Here is a 24517-nt window from a genome sequence, read left to right as displayed (position 1 = left end):
TTTTCCTTTTGTTTCCTGGGGACCCCAAATTCAGGAAATCGGTCTGAGCCCTTGACATTGAGAGGCTTGTGCCCGGCAGGAAACCGCATCTTTCTAGGACGGCCCTCCCCGTCCCCAGTACTCATCTGGGTACTTTTCCTTGGGTTTCAGAAGCCTGCTGAATCCACCTGCTTGGAGCTGGTGGTTGGGTAAACAGGAAACCACTGAAGAAACAGTTCATAAATACTTTAAACATGTCATTTAAAATGAAAAACATGATTGCGTATTTATTTACCAGTTTTTATGTAAGCAAGTCTTTCGCTTTGAACGCAAGTTGGCTGATTATCTTCCTTACATATAAGCTAGCCCATGATTCATTCCCTATGTTTTTTAAATAGGAGAAAACACTCGGTTTATTCAAATATCTCGGTTACAAAAGTAATATATATTCTTCATAGAAAAATTGGAGGCTACTACAAAGAATAAAGAAAACACAAAAGCAACCCAGGATCCCAGGCTCAAAGGCAAACACCATTAGTTAATAATTTGGTGTCTTGCCTTTCAGATTTTTTTCCTATTGTGTTGTGTATATAATTTATGCTCTGCTTTTTCTCCTGCTTGACATGATGTCAGAAATATTCTCTCTTTTCTTTTGGCAAAGGCTTTGGAGCATAATTTTTTTTTCAACGTTTATTTATTTTTGGGACAGAGAGAGACAGAGCATGAACGGGGGAGGGGCAGAGAGAGAGGGAGACACAGAATCAGAAACAGGCTCCAGGCTCTGAGCCATCAGCCCAGAGCCCGACACGGGGCTCAAACTCACGGACCTCGAGATCGTGACCTGGCTGAAGTCGGACGCTTAACCGACTGCGCCACCCAGGCGCCCCTAATTTTTAACATACATAACCAATTTCCCAATCCTAAGTGTTTCAGTTTTTCTTTTTTTTTCCTCTTCTAAATGCTGATCAACATCTCTGTTTTCCTGTCCTTTGATCATTTTCAGAAATACCAAGCAAAACAGGAAGGGAATTAGGTTCTTGATGTGTCTCAGCAAACTATCCAAAAATTGGATTTTCTGGAGACAGGTGTAGGAACCTGCCTGACCCTATTCAGAGAAGATACCCAGGCCACACCTGCCTGCCTTTCTCAGTCTGAGACCGGCCCATTGAACCCTGTTTTTATGCCCATTGCTTTTATGTTGGATTGGCCCTGAGGGGTGCCTACAGAAACTGGAGCCAGGGAGCCAGAGACTGAAGACAAGGGATCTGGTATCTCATCAATGCAAACTCCTACTAATAGCAATCCCTGCTGAGAACCTGTTAAAAACCAAACCCCTTTCCCCAATACGGAAACTGAGTAGACTGTGTGGGAAGGTGAGCATTTTGGGTGCGGCCCGTGCCTGGCACGGATTCACAGTGGGCCAGGCAGGGCATCTCAGAGGCTTTTGTTTCTAGTTCCCAAACCGTGAAATACAAGGGACCTAGGCAAGCTCGTGCATGTCAGAAATTCTTCCGGATCCTGGCTCGGGAAGTGGGAATTCTCCACCTGCTTGAGCACCAGAAATGGTAAACCCTGGGGTCCTGTTGCCTCCCCCCTCACCCCGCCTCTCCCCTGGCAGGGTCTGCGAAGGTATTAGAGCCCTGGGCGAGTCTGCAAGACCCCTAGTCAGCTGAGCTGTAAACCTTCCTCGGCAGGGTTACATGAAGAGATAACAGCGGTCTTGTGTTCGACCCTCTTCTCCACCGCACCCGCGCCACAAGACCTCTCTGAAGTTCATCTTGCACCCAGAAATTGGGTGCTGTCATACCCAGCATAACCGTCTCACGGTGCTGCTTGGAGAAGTCGGGGAGATCAGGTCTGTGAATAACCTGACACAGAGTTGACAGCTCTCATCCTTCTCACGGATGGATTGAACCTAAGGGTCTCAAAACAGAAAGGCCAAGGGCGAACAGGGCCGCGGCTTTGGATCGGGCCGCCATAAGCAGTCCTGGGGCCTCGACCTGTAGAGTTCAAGAAATCGTGGTCCAAATACACCAGAAACACTGCCCAGACTCTACTAGAACACCTCCAGTAACAGGAAAAGCATTGCAATTCGGCAAAGCCTCTGTCAGCTGCTACCCTGCCTGCCAGGATCGGGGATTCTGAGAAGCAAGGACCCTGTCCCTATGCTCCAGGGACTGACAATATGGCAGTCGGGATGGGCGTAAAGGTGCAAAGAGAAAGAAAAGACTCTGTGTGTGTGTGTGTGTGTGCGTGTGTGGTGGGGAGGGGGGTAATCTGAGCCTGTTTTGTTGTTTATCAAAATGAGGACAATCCTACGAGCCCCACCCTCCTTACAGGACTGAGGGAAACCCAGGTACACGGGGGCACTTTGGCACAGAGTCCCAGGCCTGGCTTGGCCACCAAACTCCTGAGGCTCAGTTTCCTGTAAAATGGGGCTATCCGTGCCCACTCAGAGTTGTTCCGAGGGTCAAGTGAGTTAACGCTGCTTCTGCGCTCAGAACGCAGCGGGCGCACGGCAGATGCTACACTCGTTTGCTGCCGACGTCACCTTCCGCGTCACCTTCGTCACCTTCGTCGTCATTCGTCCTTCCGTCAAATATTTCCCAAGCGCCGGCCCCGGGGCCAGGGCCGGTGGAGGGGAAGTCAGAGGCGTCTCACGCGGTTCCAGCACACCCGGCCTGGCAGGGAGAGAGACAGTCGGGGCGGCTGTGGACACAGAGTGAGCTCAGACATAATGGGAGCACAGGGGCTGGGAGCCTCGCTGCAGGGAGAGCTCAGCCGGGGCCCCAGGAGGCCTCCTGGAGGAGGGGATATGAAGCTGAATGTGAAGGATAACAGGAGTTGGAAGGGCTCCTCGCAGAGCGGGAATGGGCAGAAGGCAGGGGTACACCTCTGCCCAGGGCGTGCGCCGATGGTTACATGCTTAGGAACTTTGTGAGCTCGCTGAGCATCACATCGGGCTTGAAATCAACCATGGCAGGAATCAACTCACCACCACGACAATCTCCAAAGGCTACACATGAGGCCTTTCTCTCCCTGAGAGCCCGTTGTTAACTTTTGCTGGCACACCACCGCCTCTGGCTCCTCTCCGTTGGCTGAACAAGCCACCCTCGTCCGGACAGATGTCCCAAGGGCTAAAGGGCGGGATGGCTCTTCCTCCTGCAGGAGGTCCTGGGCAAGTTCAAGTGAGCGGCGGGAGTGTTTACTGAGAAAGTGCTCACTGGGAGTCTACCCCACGCCAGGGCCTGGGGTTGGGGGGGTGGGGCGTGAATCGGTCCCTGGGGGGATTTTTCTCAGGCACCAACTTCCCACACCAGGACAGACAGACCCGGAGGGAGGCTGTAAATCGGTGACAGAAGGCAGACAGGGCAGGAAGCTGACAGAGCTTTGCACCAAGGGAAGCAGCGACATGGACAAAAGGCAGAAAACCTTAAGAGTTTCTTTTATTCGCATCTGGCTTCTGAGGAGGTGAAGGATCACCTAGATCCGCAGGTGGAGGGACCACACAGGACGCACCCTCCACGCTACGAGCCCCTTCAAGGCCACTGACCCATCCTGGTCACCACACTCCACCCCCTCCGGAGCCCACTCCGCCCTGCATCTCCCCTCCCGCATCTCCCCCTCCCACCATCTCCCTCCTGCCCCACCTCCTCCGTCTCTGCTGCCTGGCTGCCTCAGCCCCCTGACTCTCTGCCTCCGGATTAAGGGAACCCCTCGAGCCGTCCAGATGACGGTGCCAGTCACACCCCAACAACACCATGCTTTGGCCGTCCGGGCATCCCAGCCGAAAAGCCAGGAAAATGAGATCTATGCATGAAAACGGTATGGGGGAGATCACCTGGTGGGACTGCTCTGGGCCAAAGCCTCAGGTGATGGCCTCCTCCAGGAAGCCACCTGTGCCCCGCACCCTTGGCGTACTCCAACCAGCTGGGAGCTACCGAGGGCCCCTGCTGGCTCTAGTTTACCATTAGAGCGGCACCATAAAGAGAGACAGCGCAGCAAGGCACCGGGGTTCAAATCCTGGCTCCACTAGGTACCAGCTGTGTGACTCTGGCCTCTGCTTTCTCATCTGTAAAATGGGACCAGTAGTCAGCTCTCCATCTAAGGTGGTTGCAGATTTCCTGGCCAACTCTTGATTTCAGCTCAGGTCATGGTCCCAGGGTCATGGGATCCAGCCCCGTGTCAGGCTCCCTGCTAATCATTCTCTCTCCCTCCACCCTTCTCCCCTGCTTGCGCTCTCTCTCCCTCTCAAATAACACACACACACACACACACACACACACACACACACACACACACTGTTACGATTAATTTAGCCTGCTTCTTTTTCCTTTTTTTTTTTAAATGTGACTACTAGAAAATTTACATTACTTTATGTTTCACATTAAATCTCTACTAGACAGCACTGCTCTAGGCTGTGGGAAACCCTAGACAGCCAGGTTTCACGAACAAGCGAACTGAAAGGAAGAAAACACAGAGTGAGAGATGCCAGGGAAACCTTTAAATTAAAAGAAACGTAAGAGACACATCAACCAACCCAATGTGACAAATAATTCGGGTCCTGATTCAAGAAAATAGCCCTGGGGAGCCTGGCTGGCTCAGCCGGAGGGGCATACAACTCCTGATCTCGGGGTTGTGAGTTTGGGCCCCACGTTGGGCATGGAGCCTACTTAAAAAAAGAGAGAGAGAAAGAAAAAATAACTTGGGAAAAAATATGAAATCGTGAGACCATCAGAAATTGGAACACTGCCTGGAGAGTTGATGCTAGTAAGGAATTACTGTTGATTTCTGGTAGATGTGATCATGGATGCACAGTTAAGCTTCTTGAAAAGAGTCCTTATGTGTTAGAAACACCCTGAGGTAGTCACGGAACAGATAGGCACGTGAGATTTGCTTGAAAACTTACAGGAAGGGTCGGGTAGGTTTTGGTGTGGAAGGCACAAGAGTGACCGTGAACTGGCAATTACTGAAGCCGGGTGATGGGCACAGAGATTCATGATGGGAGCCTGTCGGCTTGTGTAGATCTTTAAAACTTGCCATAAGGGTCGCCGGGGTGGCTCAGTCGGTTAAGCGTCTGACTTCGGCTCAGGTCACGATCTCGAGGTCCGTGAGTTCAAGCCCCACGTGGGGCTCTGTGCTGACAGCTGGGAGCCTGGAGCCTGCTTCGGATTCTGTGTCTCCTTCTCTCTCTGCCTTTCCCCCGCTCGTGTGCACGTTCTTGCACTTGCTCTCTCTCTCTCTCTCTCTCTCTCTCAAAAGTAAATAAATATTAAAAATATTTTTTAATTAAAAAAAAAAACTTGCCATAAGAATAAGCTAAAAAACGAAAACAAAAACACAAACCAGGGGCTCTGCCTAGGTTCAGATCCCGGCTAGACATGCCTCAGTTTGCTCATCTGTGAAATAGGGACAGAACAATGGTCCCTACACTGCAGAGATGTGCAAAGCAAATAGATTTGTTTTGCAGGTGCTTTACACCCTGTCACTGGCCTTCACACTACCTTTTTATGGGAAGCTATTCCCAGTTACCCAAGGGGCCAGGGCTCCTGCCACAGGTCATCAGCCAGACAAACCCAAGACACGCCCGGGTTTCCCTGCATCCCGAGTCCCAGCATGCTATCCTTACCTGTGCTGGGGACCCGGGGCCAGCTTTTCCCATTCTCTCTGTTTCTCTGGCCTTGGGAGACTCAAGGCCAGTTCCTTTGCAGATCCACACTAAGAAACACGGTCCCCTTCCACTCCTTTCTGGACAAGGTGTGACCAGGGCAGAACTTGGAGCTCTGGAATTCTCAGCGCTGACTCCCTGGGTTCCAATGGGCTCCACCTTCCAAAGCAGAGTTGGGCCGAGGGCCATAGTCACGGGGCTGGGCAAGGCTCGGGCTTGCCTGTGGCTGTCGTGTCTTGGGCAGGCCTGGCCCAGGATCCTCAGAGGCTTCAGGGAGGCCAGGAGAAGGTGAACTTGCTAAGACTGGCTCATTCCATCCATCTCCATACGAGCCTTTGGATGCCAGCAAGTGGGGAGATGAGCCCCTGAGACTGCAGGGTGCTAATCCACTGCCTCTGTTTCCCCGTGGTAGCTCATTTCCTTTAAGGACACGGTTGTACAGAGGTCTCCAGAATCATCTATGACAACCCCTCATCGTAATCGTGGAAACGAAGTCCCAGAGATGTCACAGTGTCTATCCCAGGGCACACCTGGTGCTCAGTGACAGAGACAGGAGACGGTCCTCGAAGGACGGCACTAGGCTGTGGCTTGATGTCCAAGTTCATTTGATCCTGCCCGCCGTGTCTGTGCTCATCGCCAACTATATCTCACACCGAACATGACAAACAAATGGGGAATAGGAGTTTGTTGAATGGGGGAGCCCGGGTGGGGAGTCCGGGGGGCTCAGTCGGTTAAGCATCGGGCTTCAGCTGAGTCATGATTGTGCGGTTCATGAGTTCGAGCTCCGCATCGGGCTCTGTGCTGACAGCTCAGAGCCTGGAGCCTGCTTTGGATTCTGTGTCTCCCTCTCTTTGCCCTTCCCCTGCTCATGCAATGTCTCTCTCTCTCTCTCTCCCTCTGAAAGATAAATAAACATTAAAACAAATTTTTTTTTAAAAGTTTGTTGAATGAAGCCCCCTCCCAGGAAGCGAATGGGCAATAGTAGAGGTCCCTTCAGAGACCAGATCTCAGAGGCTACAGCGTGGCAGGAAGGGACAATACTCTGCGTGCCCCAAACTGCGTGTTCTCCACTGTTCCTCTTGCACGCAACTTGGACAGGACCCGAACCACTTCGTGCCACGAAGTGTCATTTTTTTTTTTCTCTTCAGCTGGCTCCAAGTCTCCGTTTATTACGTCATCACCTCCTCGTTTTGTAAACTGGCTTCCTGGGAAGACGGTCCCGGTACGGACACCCTTGCACATGGCAGGGGGGCCAGGCCAGCAGCCAGTTTGGCAAAGGCCCCCGGCCACCGCCCTCTCCTGCCACCCCAGCAGGGCCACGGGCCTCCCAGGGGCCACCAGGACTCTCAGGGAGCTTGAGCGTCTGTGGAAGAAATGAACGTTCTTCAGCATACCCAAGCCTGGGCCTGTCCCAAAGGATTGCTTTTCTGGAAAACACACTCCCTGTGGACACACAGCCTTCCTGTTTTGCAAGGCTCTATTGCAAGGATTTCTATTCCCCCCCCCCCATTATAAATTCTTGACCTGCTTGTGACAGAAACCCTGGAACCTATAGGAAAGTGGGAAGGACATGTTTATAATTGCACAAAGGCACTGCTCTCAGGTTTGGTGTAAGCCATCCACACCTGCGTGGGCTAGGGGTATGCGGTTTTGTGGGGTTTTTTTTTTTATATTTTTTAAAAATGTTTATTTATTTTGAGAGAGAGAGAGAGAGCAGGAGAGGGGCAGAGAGAGAGGGAGAGAGAGGATCCCAAGCAGGTTCCACACTCAGTGCAGAGCCTGAAGCAGGGCTCAATCTCTTGACCGTGAGATCGGGACCTGAGTCAAAATCAAGAGTCGGATGCTTCACTAACTGAACCACCCAGGCGCCCTGAGTTGGGGTTTTTTAACGTGTTCACAATCAGACAATGTTAGCACACAGCTCTTTCTTCTGCATAGGACAGGGGCAGCTGTGGAATTTAAAAAAAAAAAAAAAAGAAAGAACAGGGGCCTGGGTGCCAGGATTCCAGAATTCCAGGATTCCAGGACCTGGTTTCAAAGTTGAGCTCTGCCACCAGCCGGCTGTGCGTCCTGGGGGAACACCCACCATCCCCGGGTCTCTGTGTCCGTTTCTATAACGTGAGGGAGTCTGATGAAATAGTGTTCAAAAACCCTTCTCACCCTAGTATTCCAGGATCTTGTCAGGTTAACCTAGAAAGAGTTTCCGGGGGCAGAAGGAAGTAGGAAGGAGGAATATACCCGGTACAAGAATCCCGTGCTTCAATTAAGACGGGTCCTCGGGCTCTGTCCCCAATGGCCCCAGTCTTGTAAATGCCTCCAGACACCCACATCGCCTTTGGCCTGTACCAAACCCCTAAATAACGGCCACTCCAGCAGGAGACAGGCAAGGACTTGGCTCTTGTCATAGGCTGGCACTTATTTGCTGTGTCGCTTTAAACATCTCATCGCCTCTCTGGGCCTCCGTTTTCCCTTCTGTAAAAGGGAGTAGGTGGAGCATTTTCATGAAAGCAAAATTCTTTCCTCCAATAAAATTGTTGGCAGCAACCTGATACAGGGCACAGAGGAAGGGCACACTGACGTTCACGGAGCACCGCACACAGGTCACACGTTGTCGGGAGCACTTCGCTTTCATCCTCCTCCTTATCTTCACAGCAAACCCACAAAATAGGCGCTATGAACATCCCCATTTGATGGATGAAAACACCGAGGTCTGGTGGGGTTCGGCGGCTTGTCCAAGGTTATACACGGCTAGTCCGTGTTGGAGCTGGGATTCTGACCTGGTTGGATCTCAGTTATGAAACCCCGGTCCCTTGTCTTTCCAACCCTTTGGGGACATCTCCAGGGACTCAGCCCATGCTCCTCCACATTCACACACACACACACACACACGGTGGCCATTCCTCTGTAGCCCATCCATCAAGCTCCCCACTGCACCCCCAAAGCGGGGCCCCAGGGACTGCCGACTTCCCAGGCCCCATGCAGCCAGCTGAGCGGTCCGCACCATCCCCACAGGCCACAGCCACCTGCACAGGGCACCCAGACGGGGGTGGGCAGCCCCAGCAAAGGCAAGGAGGTGGGAGCATACATAGGGAACGTCCTTGGAGATCAGGAGAGGGGTGACAGTGGCTGGGGCATGTTAACCTTAAACATAAGACTGTCAGTTCTTTTACCAGAAAAAAATGGTTTATTTGAGAGTAACAGAATCACAACGTGAAACACATAACTACAGCGAAGCCACGGACAAGCCTGGAGAACAGAGTAAGGCTCTTTTTCCAGAGGGAAGGGGGGGGAAGTCAGGAGGGCTGTTATAAACAAAAAGCCCATTGGAGGAAACTGGGAGTTGGAAGTATAGTGGCTTCTCATTGGCTGAGCTGCGTCTATCTCTCATTGGCTGGGCTGTTGCTGAGCGAAGAGACAATCTTCCTTCTTTTCCCCCTGGGGCTGTAAAGGGGAAGCCGGAGATTCCTTCTGCTGGGATTGCGTGTTTTCTGCTGGGGCTGTGGAGGGCTGCCGGGAGCAGCACTGAAGGTCTGCCTGCCGGCCTCCTGACCCCATTTTAAATGAGGTTTCTTTTCCTTCACTTGGCACAGGGAAAATCTAGCACATGAAAAGGGATTGGAATAAAGGAATGGTTTCGTAACTAACACTAAGCAAATACAGTGACTTGATATGATATTCCATGTAAAATCATGGGAGAAGAAAGGATGCTTGCATGTGGATGTGCGTAGGGATAGAACTCTGGGAGTTTTGAACACAAATGCTCTTGACTGGTTGTTATCTTGTAAAACAAATAGGGAGGGTTTTTTGTTTTTTGTTTTTTGTTTTTTAAGGGGAAGGATTGGTGTTAGAATGTCCAATGAAGTTTCTCATTAAAACTCCAAATCCCAGGGGTGCCTGGGTGGCTCAGTTGGTTAAGCATCTGGCACTTGATTTCAGCTCAGGTCATGATCTCAGGGTCAATGGGATCAAGCCCTCAGGGCTCTTTCTTGACAGCTTGGAGCCTTCTTGGGACTCTCTCTCCCTCTCTCTGCCCCTCCCCTGCTTGTGCTCTCTCTCTATCAAAAATAAATAGTTTGGGGCGCCTAGGTGGCTCAGTTGATTAAGCATCTGACTTCAGCTCAGGTCATGATCTCACAGTTCATGGGTTAGAGCCCCACGTCGGACTCTGCTGACAGCTCAGAACCTGGAGCCTGCTTCGGATTCTGTGTCTCCCTCTCTCTCTCTTTCTGCCCCTCCCCCATTCATGCGCGCGCGTGCTCTTTCTCTCTCTCTCTCTCTCTCTCTCTCTCCCTCTCTCTCTCAAAATAAATAAACATTAAAAAAATTTTTTTTAGTAAATAAACTTAAAAAAAAACAAAAAAACCCTCTAAAAACCAATGTGGGGAAAAGAGTCAAAACTAGTTGAACAGAAGAACCTTCCATAATAAGGAGGCAAAGCATAAAGACTGAGCCAGCCCTGGGGTATCTGAGGGCGGGCAGAGTTGGGTGAGTGCACCCTACCCTGTGAGGCAGAAAGCATGTGGGTGAGGGGCTCTGCTCCTCTTACATTCTCTGTACATGTTTCCAAAACATTCCAGGCCCATAAAGTGTCCAAATGCCAGAAGGACCCACATGATTGGGTTGGATCTTCGATTCAGCTCTCTAGGAGTTCCTGGAATAGGGGAGGACTTCCCAGAACCCCATCCTTCCCCGTAGTCGGGTATGGCCTTTTTTTTAGGGACAAAGAGGAAAAAAAGTCCTTTGGAAATTCTGTGGCCAGGCCATGCTTTTTCCCCGCTGCCGAGGCCCACGTGGTGCATGAGCCCACCTCCTTCCCCAGCCCCCCCAGTATTTACTGTGGCCTAAAGTTTCCCTGGGTGCTTATCTGTAAGCCGCATCCTTACCCAGCACTCATGTAGATCCGATTCTAGAGGAAAGCATTTGTTCTGGAGATGTGTCTGGCAGAGGGCTCTAAGATGTGATTCAAGAGACCTCGGTTCTTTCCAGCTCTGGCCTGGACTCCAAAGGGCTGGGTGGTCTGAGACATCCCACTTCTTCCTGGAGCAAGTGGTGTTCGAGAGACTGGGATGTGCAGATCAGTGCAGGCAGGGTAGAGGGGGCAGGGTGGAGGGGGCAGGGTGGAGGGGGAGGGCCCTTCCCACTCGGGGTGCTGAGTATAATGGGGTAGAGGGCCACACACACACACACACACACACACGCACACTCTCAAGTGTTCCCCCCAGATCCGCGGGGCCGGCGATGTCCCAGTGACACCCTCATCATCTCTCCACCCAGCTTTGGGATCAGTGTCCAAAAACCTAGGTTGGGTCTGTGAGCGGGAGAGCAGGCCCCACGGAAGGGTCCCCTCCGAAATCCCATGCCTCCTGTGGTGTGGCCGAAGCAGACCAGCCCTCCCACAGGGGCGGGAAGGGCAGCTCACATTCTGGAACACGTTGACCGCATGCTCTGTGCCTGTTCAAGCACTGACTCATCCGCTGCTCACCGCGGCCCTGCGAGGTGGGGGCTATTTTTACACTAAGCCCCAAATGACAAGCCCAGCAGAGGGGGACCCAGTTCAGATCCCGGAAGCCTCTAGCTGCCGCGCTGGGCCCCCTGGCTGGCGACACAAGTTTCTAGGGTGCTTTGGGGTTGTTTCCCCCCAGTTCGGTCACTCCCTCTGCGGGCTCTGCAATACTATTGCCACTTGTCCAGCTACTTCTTTAATAGACTTACTTATGAACGGTCACTTCACGTGGCCACCTTCTTACTAAACGGTAAACGAGTGTCATCTGTCATAACAACAACCTGTGACAAATAAATACAATGGCCTGCCGTATAAAAGCCCCGCTACTAAAGTCAGACGAGATTCAGGCACGAGGCCCGCCCTCTTCGGTGAAAGCAAATCCCACAGGGGTGTTGAAAACGCACCAACAGGGCTGGGACGGCCCCGGTGGGAAGAGTGACCACACAATACGGGGTTATTTGCCATTCAGCCCTCAACCCTCGCTTCGGGCAACAGCTCCCTGCTTTAGCACGCAGCCACAAAACGCTGCCACAAAACGCAGCCACGGCTGGGATCCCAGGTTGGGGGGCCCACACAAGGCGAGATTTGGCCCTTGAGGAAGTGGCACTGTGTGTTTTGTGGCGGCTGCAGCCTCAGAGCCCCCCAGACACAAACCAAAACCGGATCCCTCTGAGACTCCGGTGGAATTTACTCCTGGCAGAACGGACGGCCAGTGTCGATGTGACTCAACGAAGGGAGATCTTTTTTAAAGCAAGTCCTTCTTGGACAGGATTCTGAGGCAGATGAACAAGGGAATCAGAATGTTGGAAGCTTCCTTCTGAACATCAGTGTGAGCAACGAGGGGGGAGCCCAGCCGCAGGGTCACCCCCCCCCTTCTACCTCTACTCCAGCCAAGAGGGTCAGTCTGCGGGGGGACTGACCAGGACATCGAGGCCCGGGGGGGGGGGGCAAGGTGGCCCGTTCAGGGTCACACGGAGAGTGCCGCACGCCTGGCCACCGCCCCCCCCCCGCTCCCCCCTCCCCGTGCCAGCTTGAGCTGCGCCAAGCTCTCTCCCACATTCCTTCCGATCGCTCTCTGACATCAGATTTTATAATCCCAGGGCCTATTCGACAGGGTCCCGGGAGGAAAGAGAAGGCACATTCACACTAATATGTAATATGGAGGTGTTTTTGACAGAGGGTCTATTTTCGGAGTGTGGACGGCGTGTGGGGGTGCCGGCGGGGCACCAGAGCCAGCACAGCCAAGGTCCTGGCACGGGTCACCCCCTCCCTCCCAGAGAACTGAACAGGACCAGGTGGCAGTCTCCAGAATCCTGGCCAGCGAGGTGGGAAGGGCCCCTGATAGGAGCTGGGAGCTCGGCCCCTGGAGGCCCTGATGCAGAGAACTGGGAGCCCACGCCCCAGCTGACGCCCCATGTACTTCCTCCCTCCCCGCCCTGCTGGTGCTCCCACTGGCCAAGCCCAAAGGAAGCCAGCGCTGCTGAGGTTCCTGGGTGGGTGGGGGTGGGGGTGCTTGCAGGGAGAGTGGCCTGGAGCTGCCTGCGGCTCTCACAGGCAGAATCCTCCCGGGGATGCCTCCGCCAGCAGAGGCAGAGAAGCAACTAGCATCTACAATGTCTCCAGACTTGAAACCCCCTCTCCAGACGGCTGCAGAGAAACTCCCGGCTTTGTTTTCAAAATGAGAGCAATGTTTACAGCCATTAGCCAGCAATTAGGAGCAGCCGGCCAGATCCGGGAACACCCAACTCCCAGGGGCCACGAGGAAACACTGGGCACTCCCCAGGGTGACTGAGCTGAAGCACCCCCGCCCCCGCCCGCAGTCACCTGTGCAGTTGTCTCTGTCTGGGTGGAATTGGGGGGCCTGGGACAGACTGAAGTCCCTCAGCAGGAGAGGGGAGCCCCATGGGGCAGGGGAAGCTCACCTTGCTTTCCCCACCCCCCCCCCCCATCTCAATAAGGGTCCTGGAGGAATGAATGATTCAAACACATGGCCTCTGCCCTCCGCTTTCCAGGGACCAGGGAGGCCCTCCCCAAAAGGCAATCTACTAGACCTTTCTTCTCTTCCCCCAGACCCCTTCCGTCCCTGAAGCATCAGCAGGACTTGGCTGCTTGCTGGCCTCCTCTTGCAAGTTCCAAATCCTGACCTCCGCTCAGTTCAGGGGTTCAGGGAAACCTTTTCCAGATGTTCATTAAATATCTTCTGCCTCGTTTCCTGCTTACTAACTCAGTCTCTTCTTTTTCTAATGCCTTAATGTTTCTTGGACTGTCAGCCGCCTTCCCTTCACCTCCTACAACTGGATTAGGAGAGCTGGCTTCTGGAAGCTCCATGTGCCTGCTGAGGGGTGGCTGAAACCCGGGGCGGGGCAGATCCACGGCTCCATGCACGTGCACATGGGCACCCAGGTTTTCACACCTTTCCTGGACGGGAGCAAGAGGGCAGGTGAGATCCCGGTGCGAGCTCGAGATCTGGACCAGAAGGAGGGGTTCAAGCCCCACCTCTGGGTCTTGTTAGCAATGGCACCCGGACGAGTGACCTCCCCCATCTCTGCACCCCCACCTCCTCGGCAAGGCCAGCCTGTGGCAGATGCCTACCTCCGGGGATGAGAGTACAGTTGGTCTTTGAACAAAGCTGGGGGGAGGGGTGCTGACAGCCTTCCCTGTCGGAAATCAGCATCTAACTTTTGACACCCCCAGACCTTAAGTGCTGAGAGCCTACTGTTGACCAGAAGCCTTACCAATAACATAAACCTCCGATTAACAGATATTTTGTATGTCATATGTAACATATAGTGTCTTACAATAGAGTGAGCTAGGGAGAAGCAAATGTTATTAAGAGAAACGTAAGGAGACCCCCGGGTGGCTCAGTTCATTAAGCCTCTGCGACTCTCAGTTTCAGCTCAGGTCCATGATCTCACGGTTCGGGGGATCAAGCCCCCCGCTTTCGCCCCCCGCCCCACTGCCTCCATCAGGCTCTGTGCTAACTGTGCAGAGCCTGCTTGGGATTCTCTTTCTCTGTCTGTCTCTCTCTCTCCCTCTCTGCCCCTCCCCTGCTCATGCTCGCTCGCGCTCTCGCTCTTTCTCTCCCAAAATAAACATTAAACAACAAAAAAAGAAAATCACAAAGAAGAGAAAGTAAATTTACATTTATGGGAGTGTACCGTATTTATTGGAAAACATCCGCATACCTGGACCCTCGCAGTTCAAAGCTGTGCTGTCCGAGGGTCAGCTGTACAGTGAAACATGAAGAGGGACAGAGAAAGGCTCTGAGTCCCTCTCACCCGGGGCTCAGACCTTGAGAGCACACTGTGGCAGTCACCACCCCAAGGGTTGGAACCGCTCCTCTGTACCCGCCTTTGCCTTTAGGCTCGAAGCCCCTGGAGATCCTCCAGCCCAGGCCCCCCACCCCCAGCTCCAGACCCACTCTGAGCCCCACGGCTACTTGCCCCCCTCCCTGTGAGTTTCAGAAGCACCTCAAACTTAACACGTCCCAGTCTAAACACATGACCCCTTCTCCAAGTCAGCCCTCCGCCTCTTGCCTTCACAGGAGATGGCAGCACCTGTGGTGGGGGGTGTCTTTGACACGTCCCTTGCTCTCCTCCCCGGGCTCTCATGGCCAGCCTTACACCAGGGCTGAACCTGCTAACCGGTCTCCCTGCTTCCACTCTGTCCCTGCCACAATCCCGTCCCCTCCGTCCCCCAGCGGCCACCAGGGCCTAACACACATCCACACCAAGCTTCTTCCTGCCTCAGGGCCTTTGCAACGCTGCTCCTTTGTAGACATCCTCCTCTCCACTGCCATCTTTTTGCTCAGTTTCCTCCTGCTCACCCTCAGCTCTTAAAATAAATATCCATTTCCCACATCCCCCCCCCAACCCACGCCAGGCTGGTTTAGGACTCCATCTTATATGCTTCCGTGGGACCTTTATTTCATAGCATTTGCATCAGTTTTCAATTATTTAGTGACTATTTCAGTAATGTCTGGCTTCTCCATTAAACTGTAAGCTCCTGGAGGACAGGACATTGTGCCATTATGTCCCTAGCGCCCAGTATGCAGCAGCTGCTGAATAAATATTTGTTAAGTGAAGGGCTCGATTTCCCTTCCCTCGTGGACAAACACATGTGTGTTTTATGGTCCCCAGCCCAAGATCTAACTGTCTTTTCTCCTCCGATCAGCCCGGGCGCCTCACGCACGTCTCCCTCTGAGTCCAAATGTTCTCTTCCTGGAGGAGACATATGTTCGTGTCTTTTCATGAGGACCCCGTGCCCACCACAGCCACTTTCGGGTAAGTCAAAAGAATTCCTTGATTTACTGCTTATGGTGGGAGGGGCAGACAGCCTGGGGAAGACTTGGGGAACGTGACCCCCATCTCCTGGGCAACAGTGAAAGCAACAGGCAATGTGGGATCCGCAGAAAAAAAAAAAAACCTCTCGAGGGCTGGTAGGGCCTGTGTTCGAGTCCCCCATGGACCTGGTGGGAGCAGGGCAGGTGGTGTTCTGTTGGGTTTGGTGGGGTACGGGGATGCGGGAGGAGGATACAGAAGTGACGGTCATGTGTGACCCATCCCAAATGAACTTGGAAATGAAGAGAGTGACACTCTGAAGTCAACACCCAAGGAATCAGAGATGCACCAGGTCACCACGGAGAAGGGATGTCTCCAACTCATGTCTGATGTCTGGGAGGAGGCCTAGCCACTCCATAGAGAGAACCGATTGCGAGTGGAAGCAGAAGAAAGGGAGGGTCGGTCTTGAGGGTTCAGGGCTGGTGAGACAAAGGGCAGAGGGGCCCTGCCTGGCTTCTCAGCCCTGTATGGGGTGCAGCATACCATGGAGATGACTGGGCAGCCACGGGGCACTTAACCCCCAGTTTTGCACTCCCCAGGCCACCTCGGACAATCTAGTGGCTTCTCAGAGCCAGCTAAGGGCCAGGGGCCATCCCGTTGGCAAAGGACCATATTGCTGGGAAATTAACAGGCAGCATCTGGCCATACTTCCGTCTTCCGAGACCCAGACCCTGAGAGACAACTGTCCAAGCCTGGGTCACTGAGAAAATGGGTTTTATGTAGCTGCAAAAACAGGGCCAAAGGCTGGACCAAGGAGGTTGTCCAGGAGAAGCCTTACATCCAGAGGCTCTGGAAGGAGCCTGCCAGTTTGCACAGGTCAGGAACTTAAGGCCCAGTGGGGACGGCCCGTCTCTGTTCTGTGATATCTGGGGTCTCAGCCGGAATACTCCAAGGCTAGGGTGCCAGGGTCAACCAAAGGCTGAACTGGGGCCAGAGGATCTGCTTCCAAGGGGGCAAGTTGGTTCCTCCCACACCGCTGCTTGAGCGCCCTCACAACATGGCTGCCAGCTGCCCCCACAGCAAGCACCCTTGCAAGGCCAAGGAAGAAACTGCAATGTGTTTTATGACAGACCGCGGACTCACACACTGTCACTGCCACCATGGGTGGGAAGCAAGTCAGCGGCTACATTCACTGCAAGAGGAACTAGACTCCACCCTTTGAAGGGAAGGGTAGCAAAAAATTGGGGGACATATCCAAATCACCACTCCGCCAGAAGAATCTTCCCAGAGCCTTTCTCCTATCCCATCACTCCCTCCTTAAGGCTCTCAGGGACAAAGCTTCACTTTCTTAGCAGCCAGTGATGACTGTCCTTTTTCCTTTATTCATCCCATCCCTGGCCCCTTCCCACCTTGCCTTCCAGAACATGCCGGAGGCTTCCGCATCTCTGCACCTCCGCTCAAGCTGCTCCTTCCGCCTGGTCTTCCTCTCTCCTTGTTGGTGTTGTTTGTTTGTCTTGTTTTTTCATTTTCTTATTTGAGAACAGTGGAGACACAATGCTACCTTGGTTTCCAGGGTACAACATAGCCATCCAACTTCTCTATATGTTACGCTGTGCTCACTGCAAATGTAGCCACCCTCTGTCACCACATAACACTGTTCCTTTTGCTCTCTGTTGACATGTTCCTCGTCTTTCGAGATCCAGCTCCAGAGTCACAGAGTCACCTCCGTCCTTCTCCACACACACCCAATTCTGTGCCCCACACCCCCACGGCATCCATCACACTCTAGACCACAGTTGCCAGGAGCTTTGGCAGGGCGTGGGGGACACGTGGCACTCACCTCTGGGTCCCTACAGCCAGGGTGGAGCTCAGCACAGAGAAGATGCTCAAAGCACATTGAAAGGACCATTGCAGGGGCGCCAGAGTGGCTCAGCTGGTTGAGCGCCCGACTTCGGCTCAGGTCACCCTCTCATAGTTCGAGAGTTCGAGCCCTACGTCGGGCTCTGTGTTGACAGCTCAGAGCCTGGAGCCTGCTTGGGATGCTGTGTCTCCCTCTCTCTCTGCCCCTCCCCCACTGGTACTCTGTCTGTCTCTCTGTCTCTCTCTCTCTCTTTCAAAAATAAATAAAACATTAAAAAAAAGACAAGTGTTTTAAAAAATTAAATAAATGAATACATACATACGTACATACATACATAAATACATAAATAACAATTGCACTGAGGAATGAGTTAGTCACAGGTGCCCAGTCTGGCCGCTCAAAGCCAGCCAGCTGGTCCCGGAAGCAGAGGGGCTTTTCCTAGGAAATCCCACCGGTGAACAGCAGATTCTTTCCCTTAGCTGTGGCTCAGCCCGCCACCCCCCACCTCCCAGCCAATGAGCCTGCCCCGGAAGAACTCACCCACCCAGGAAGAGCTCCCCTCCCACCACCTTCCCTGACTCTCCCTGCCCTGGGCACTAGGGAAACATCTACTCAGTCTTGCCCTCTGGTTGTACTCTCCGCTTTCGATGTGTCTTCACGCCCACGCTTTGAGTTGGACCTTGCAACAGCCATACAAAGCCAGTCAAGAAGAGAGCAGTGTTTTACTCCAAAGGAAACACAATGGAAGCTCGGGCAGGTCAAGCAATTTGCCTAAGACCACACAGCTAGGGAGCTGTCCAACCCCCGTGCCTCTTGGCAGAGGGTAGAAAGGAAGTAGCCTGAACAGTGACACTTCCAGAAAATGAACCGCCCCATGGTCTGAGTCGCACCCAAGAGTGGAAGAGGAAGAAGTGAGTTAATGATACAGTCGCTAATACAGGAGCAAGAACCTGAAAACAGTGGTGCCAGTTGTTTTCATAAGTTCACGAAAAGTCAATAATTATCTGTGCTTGTTGAAGCAAGAGCACAGCTTTTTGCCCACTGTCTTGGATTCCCACCGCAGCCCTGAGAAGTAGATTCTGTTATTCCCATTTTACAAGGTAGGTCACTGAGGTTCAGAGAGGCTAATTAACTTACCCAAGGTCACACAGCCAATGAACACGCCGAGATATGAACTGTCTGGTTCCAAAGCCCCTGCCTTCCCTTGCCATCACGTGACCTCGGACTGTCGTCAACACTTGGCTGATGGAGGTTCTGGAAGCACAGCGCTGCCTTCTGCCAGAAGCAGACAGGGTGTGGGCAGATGGGCTGTGGTCTCGGAGGCAGGTTGGAATATCACTGTCTGGCGTGATATCATCTTTCTCCTCTAATAAATTACTCACCGTGACCAGGCCACGAGAGGCCGAAAGATGCCCAGCTCCCTTGGGAGGGGCCCACACGATAAGGAAGGAATGTGTTTTGCATCCTCCCATCACGGAAGCTTCGAGGAGGCCCAGGGCCCAAGACTGATTGTTGGTGCCGCGGGTGGACACCGTCCAAGGAAACATCCTAATGGAGCTGCCAGGCAAAGAACACGAGCTCTCGGCTCAGCCCAAGGAGACGGGGTCCCTCTGAAAGACCCCAGGGAGTCCGGGGCGCCCCGGTCTCTGAGCACGCGGCAGAAAGGGCCTGAGCGCCCCTCCCGACCTCGCTTCTGGAAGCTGCTTGCTGAGTCCCCCTCCTTCTGCATCAGTTGTCTCTCCTCCTTCTTGTGACCTTGAGGTGTAACAGCCTCTTTTGCGCTTTTCTTTCAGCGTTGAAATGCTCAACATCACCTCACAGGTGCTTGAGTCCACTCTCAACGGGACGTCGTCCCAGGGCTGCATCTATGCCGAGTGGTGGAGCTGGCTCAACGCCATCCAGGCTCCCTTCCTCTGGGTTCTGTTCGTGCTGGCAGCCCTCGAGAACATCTTCGTCCTCGGCGTCTTCTGCCTGCACAAGAGCAGCTGCACGGTGGCCGAGATCTACCTGGGGAACCTGGCCGTGGCGGACCTGATCCTGGCCTGCGGGCTGCCCTTCTGGGCCATCACCATCGCCCACAACTTCGACTGGCTTTTTGGGGAGGTCCTCTGCCGCGTGGTGAACACCATGCTCTACATGAATCTGTACAGCAGCATCTGCTTCCTGATGCTGGTGAGCATCGACCGCTACCTGGCCCTGGTGAAAACCATGTCCATGGGCCGGATGCGCGGGGTGCGCTGGGCCAAACTCTACAGCCTGGTGATCTGGGGGTGCACGCTGCTCCTGAGTTCGCCCATGCTGGCCTTCCGGACCATGAAGGAGTACGCGGCCGAGGGCTACAACGTCACGGCCTGCCTCATCGTCTACCCGTCGCGCACCTGGGAGGTGTTCACCAACGTGCTCCTGAACTCCGTGGGCTTCCTGTTGCCCCTGGTCGTCATCACCTTCTGCACGGTGCAGATCATGAAGGTGCTGCGCAACAACGAGATGCAGAAGTTCAAGGAGATCCAGACGGAGAGGAAGGCCACGGTGCTGGTCCTGGCCGTGCTGCTGCTGTTTGTCATCTGCTGGCTGCCTTTCCAGGTCAGCACCTTCCTGGACACGCTGCTGCGCCTCAACATCCTGTCCGGCTGCTGGGATGAGCACATCGTCGACGTCTTCACGCAGATCGCGTCCTACATGGCCTACAGCAACAGCTGCCTCAACCCACTGGTGTACGTGATCGTGGGCAAGCGCTTCCGCAAGAAGTCACGGGAGGTGTTCCGGGGACTGTGCCAGAAGGGGGGCTGCGTGTCGGAGTCCACCAAGACGGAGAACTCCATGGGCACGCTACGGACCTCCATCTCGGTGGAACGCCAGATTCACAGACTGCCCGAGTGGGTGGGGAACAGCCAGTGAGGGCCGCCCCGAGGACTACGGTTCACGTGGGTGAGGGTGCGCTTACAGCTGCCCCTCAGGATGTGCCTGAGCAGGAACGGAAGGCATGCGACCTTGGGCAGTAAGTCGACGTCTCCGGCCAAACACAGGCGCTTCATTCCCGCCCTGCCCAAGATGCAGCGGGCGAGGCCGTGAGGATGGGGTGACCTCATGCCCAGAGCCAAGGGCTCCATAAACATGACGGTATTATTGTTCCCATTTGCTGCCACCCGTGGGCCAGTCTGCTTCTTCCCAGGAGTGGAGGGGGCCTGGGGACAGGGACGGGAGTGACTGAGTGTCCCTCCCACATGGTGTCCCAGCCTGCCCCGGCGTGCCAGATCACATCTCCGGGGGAACTGCCACCCCAGCTTTGAGGCCACGTCTGGGTCCACAGGCGGGGGGCCTGGCTGGAGTTTTGCCTTCAGTCTCTTAAATCCTCTCAGCTGGGACTCCGGAGGATGATTTCTCCGATCAGTGAAGGTTGAACTCTGAGGGATCCCTGGTAAGAACCCGGAGACCAGGATCCCATCACTCCCCCTGCCCATGGGCAAGATGGTCTGTGCCAAACAAGAACTCGATGAGCACTTAGCACTTATCTAAGCACTTGCTGTGTAGGCAAGTATTGAGCACCGCGGGCAAGAGGGAAGAAAAAAGCAAAGTATAATCTCTGTCTCCGAGGAACTCGCAAACTCGAACAGGGATGACTACTTCCAACGACCAGAAGGCTGTTCTGCGACGTGGTGGAGCGAGGCACCCTGCCTGGTGCAGGGGAGAGGACTGAGAAGGAGCCTGACGCCCCAGTTCTGCTGATAATTAGTGGCACGTCACTTAATCCCTGCCTGTTTCGTCCTCTGTGACATCAGCTTGTTGGGAGGACTGAAAGACGTTAACAGGCACGAAAGTGCTTGGGAAAAAGGAAGGGTGCTATATAAATGTGAGGCTTTATTAGGCACACAGTATGGAAATAAATTTATTATCAAGAAACGGACTCGGGCGGCGCCTGGGTGGCGCAGTTGGTTAAGCGTCCGACTTCAGCCAGGTCACGATCTCGCGGTCTGTGAGTTCCAGCCCCGCGTCAGGCTCTGGGCTGATGGCTCAGAGCCTGGAGCCTGCTTCCGATTCTGTGTCTCCCTCTCTCTCTGCCCCTCCCCCGTTCATGCTCTGTCTCTCTCTGTCCCAAAAATAAATAAACGTTGAAAAAAAAAATTTAAAAAAAAAAAAAAGAAACGGACTCGGGTTTTACAATAGCTCTTTAGAGGAGAACCGGTATTATAGCTAACGGTGCTGTAAATAAAGCACGTCTCAGGGTTGGCCTCATAGCAGGTGCGCAACAACGTTACCTGCCTTCCACCTTCCCGTAACGCTGCCCGCCCGCCCCCCACACATACATACACACGCGAGCGTTCTGCGGACACGCCACCCCTTCAATGTTTGATTTGTGATGCCCGCGAGAGATGTCTGAGTGAACTTGCCGGGGACTCATGCTCAGACTGGGGGTGGGCAGTACTCAGGCGGAGTCCAGCCCGTCCACCGTTGTCCCGGTCTCAGCAACCGAGGGCACCAACCAATTGCCACCCGAGGACAGCAGCCCAATGATTTGGCACGAGGGTCACGGACCCCATAGCGCTGATCCTGGGACCAAGGTCCCCTACAGGGCTGAGCGCCTCATTTGGGCCAGCTGGGTCTGAGTCACGGCGTGGCTGCCTGGTCTATGTGACCAAGAGGAAGCCCTGGGGCCCCACACGATGAACCCAGAAGGGAGAACGCCCTCCCCCAGGGGCCTCCAGCCGGCGCTGCGGAGAGGCTGTGGCTCCGCCTTCGCTGGGCGGGGCCGGCAGTGGTTGGATGGGGCAGCGGTGGGCGGGGCGATGGGGCAGCGGTGGGCGGGGTGATGGGCGGGGCGGGGCGGGTCCCAGGAGTAAGGCCACAGGAAGCTGGACCAGCATCCTTGGCCAGAGGCTTAAGAGACAGTCCTATCGCCAAGCCCCCCCCCCCCCCCCCCCCCCCCCCCGTGCTCCAGGGAGGATTCATTTCTTTTTTTCTACGCGGCTCCCAATCGGCCTGCTGTGGCCGGCAGGCACCGTGGGGAGTAAGGACAACGCACCTCCCGGGCTCCAACGCTCCAACGTCATGTGGAGGAGAACCAAGGCGGGGAGGGCCAGCTCAGTAGCAGTGGAGCTCAGGAGCTACCAGGATGGTAAGGCAAGCGACACCAGGACAGCATTCATTCACTCAAAGTAATTGGATACTTGTTAGCAAGCCCTCTCCGGAGAAGATGGAAACCCCAAAGACCAGGAAATCTTGGATGGCAAACAGCCCGTAAATCCTCATCAAACCAGCTCTAGATTTTAAAGCAAAAGGAGTCAGAAAAGATGCCCAGCCTTTGTGCCCCTGCCACGCACACCCCTCTGCCCCAATAAACACACACACTCGTAGCTGGAGAAAGAAAACGGTTGAAGAAGTAGGAAGGGTTTAACATTTTAATGGAGTTAAACCGCGCGCAGACTGTGAGTGGCATAAAAAGGAGGCTGTGCTTCGCAAATGTGTAGCACTCATCCATCAGCGGGTGTGTGATGGGCACCTAATGGTCATTTAGCTCTGGACACCTAATGGTCACTTAGGGGTCCTCCCGTGGCCTGAGGAGCCATCAGTCTGCAGGAGGGCAGCCGCCCAGTGGGTTGTTTTGACACTGTGATAAAGAACATTGTCCTGTGAAAGACCCAGAGAGCTGTTACATTGTAAGGAGGGAGCAATTCACAAACAATGAGACATGGATGAAGTGTGTAAACATGTGTCTTTTCCATACAACTTAATAAACGGTCGAGGAGTTTTTTTGCAGTAGTTTTTGCAGAGGTTTTTCATGTCACGGTTCCCGAAAACCTTAGTTTTGTGAGGACACTGCAATCAAGAGGCAGCGAGAAGGCCATTATTTCCGCTCAGCCCACTTTAGGGCTTCTGTCCTGCAGAACAGCGGTGTCCAAGCTCTTGTGATTGTGTATCCCTATAAGTAAAAGAATTTTGATTATGCATACCCAATGTGTAAACTCATTAATATGTATTAAACTGCAGGCTCTAAAATATACCGAAGTAGAAATGTGAGAAAATTGAATAGGGTTTGATAGTCTCCCCCGTCCTCCGTTCCTTCAGTGGTAAGTCATCAAGCTCCCACTAGGAGCCAGCGAGCCCCCATGAGGCCCTAGAATCAGAGGGGTGGCAGCAAGTTCAATCACTCATGCATGCAACATATATTTACTGAGGACCTTCCCTCTCACCTCCCCTTCCAAGCAGGAGTGTCTTCTACAATGTCTAGATTAAGCAAACAGTTGTGTAGCCATTGCTTGCATAATCCCAGCGATGGGGAACTCATTGCCCACTTCATTTAGGGGACCTCCTCATTACTCACGTATTCATTCATTCACTCATTCATTAAAGAGCACTTCTCTTCTGTCTCTACAGAAGTGGCATTACTCGATCTACACCTCCACGCACCCGTACCAGAAACCTGGGGGTCATCGGTCAATATACCCTCTCCCCCATCCCTCCCACCTACCGGATCAGCACCTCTTTCAGATTCCACCCACGTGTTTCCGGGACCTATCTGCTTCTCTCTATAGCTGAGCATCCTCTCACCGCTCTTGCCGTCTCTGATACTGACCTCGACCATCTGCCAGCTCTTATCCTTCACTCTGTATCCAATGACGGGTCTTCACACAAATACAACCGTAGAGGGGCTATACCCCGAAAGAGCAGCGTTTAGGAGCCAAGGCTTGGGATGAGGCAGACCTGGGTTGGATTCCAGTCCCAGTTCCGGCCGGGGCTCCTATTTGTCATGTGGTCTGGAGCATCTCACCGATCCTTTTGGAGCCTACGTTTTCTCATCTGTAAAAGGGGGCGAATGAGGGCATCTGCCTTACAGAGCTGTTGACAGGATTTGCGCAGAAAAGCCTCTAGCCCGGTGCCTGGTACACGCTCGACACGTGTGAGCGGCCACGATGGTGATGATGATGGTGATGACAGCTGTGATGAAGACGATGGTGAGGGCGAGGACCATGCTCTCTAACAGGAAATCATGCAAACATGTCCCGGCACCCGGGATAAAGTTCTACATCCATAACGTGGCTCGCAAGGCCTGTCATGAGCCAGCCCCTGCCTTGTATCTTTCCCTCTCTCCACTTCCTGGCTCGTTCTCTGCCCTCTGGCCCTGGTGTCCACAACTAGATAGAGTCCGACAGATTTTCCGTGCTCCTTCCAGTGCTCGCCCTCCCACTCGGCCTGCACCCTTCCCTCCCCAGCAGCTCTGAGCTCGGAAA

The 24517-nt window shown here is 53.8% G+C and overlaps 1 protein-coding gene across 2 annotated transcripts in view; it reads left to right on the top strand.

The window, feature by feature from the left end:
* The window catches only part of BDKRB2 (bradykinin receptor B2), a 30979-nt gene extending 9844 nt beyond the window's left edge, over positions 1 to 21135 (top strand). The window contains exons 2-4 of one of the 2 annotated variants that reach the window (XM_086708863.1): positions 13454 to 13590; positions 15324 to 15433; positions 19085 to 21135. In XM_086708863.1, the coding sequence (XP_086564989.1) occupies positions 15360 to 15433; positions 19085 to 20189 (1179 nt within the window). In that variant the 5' untranslated portion in view covers positions 13454 to 13590; positions 15324 to 15359 and the 3' untranslated portion in view covers positions 20190 to 21135. The remainder of the gene's footprint in view (positions 1 to 13453; positions 13591 to 15323; positions 15434 to 19084) is intronic. The other variant, XM_086708862.1, reaches the window with a different exon arrangement.
* The last annotated feature ends 3382 nt before the right edge of the window (positions 21136 to 24517 follow it).

Source organism: Puma concolor, chromosome B3 (genome assembly GCF_028749965.1).
Source record: "Puma concolor isolate L17-30 chromosome B3, mPumCon1.1.hap2, whole genome shotgun sequence".
Taxonomy (NCBI): Eukaryota; Metazoa; Chordata; class Mammalia; order Carnivora; family Felidae; genus Puma; species Puma concolor.
Note: the sequence above shows the minus strand (reverse complement) of the source record. Positions and strands in the feature narration are given on the sequence as shown.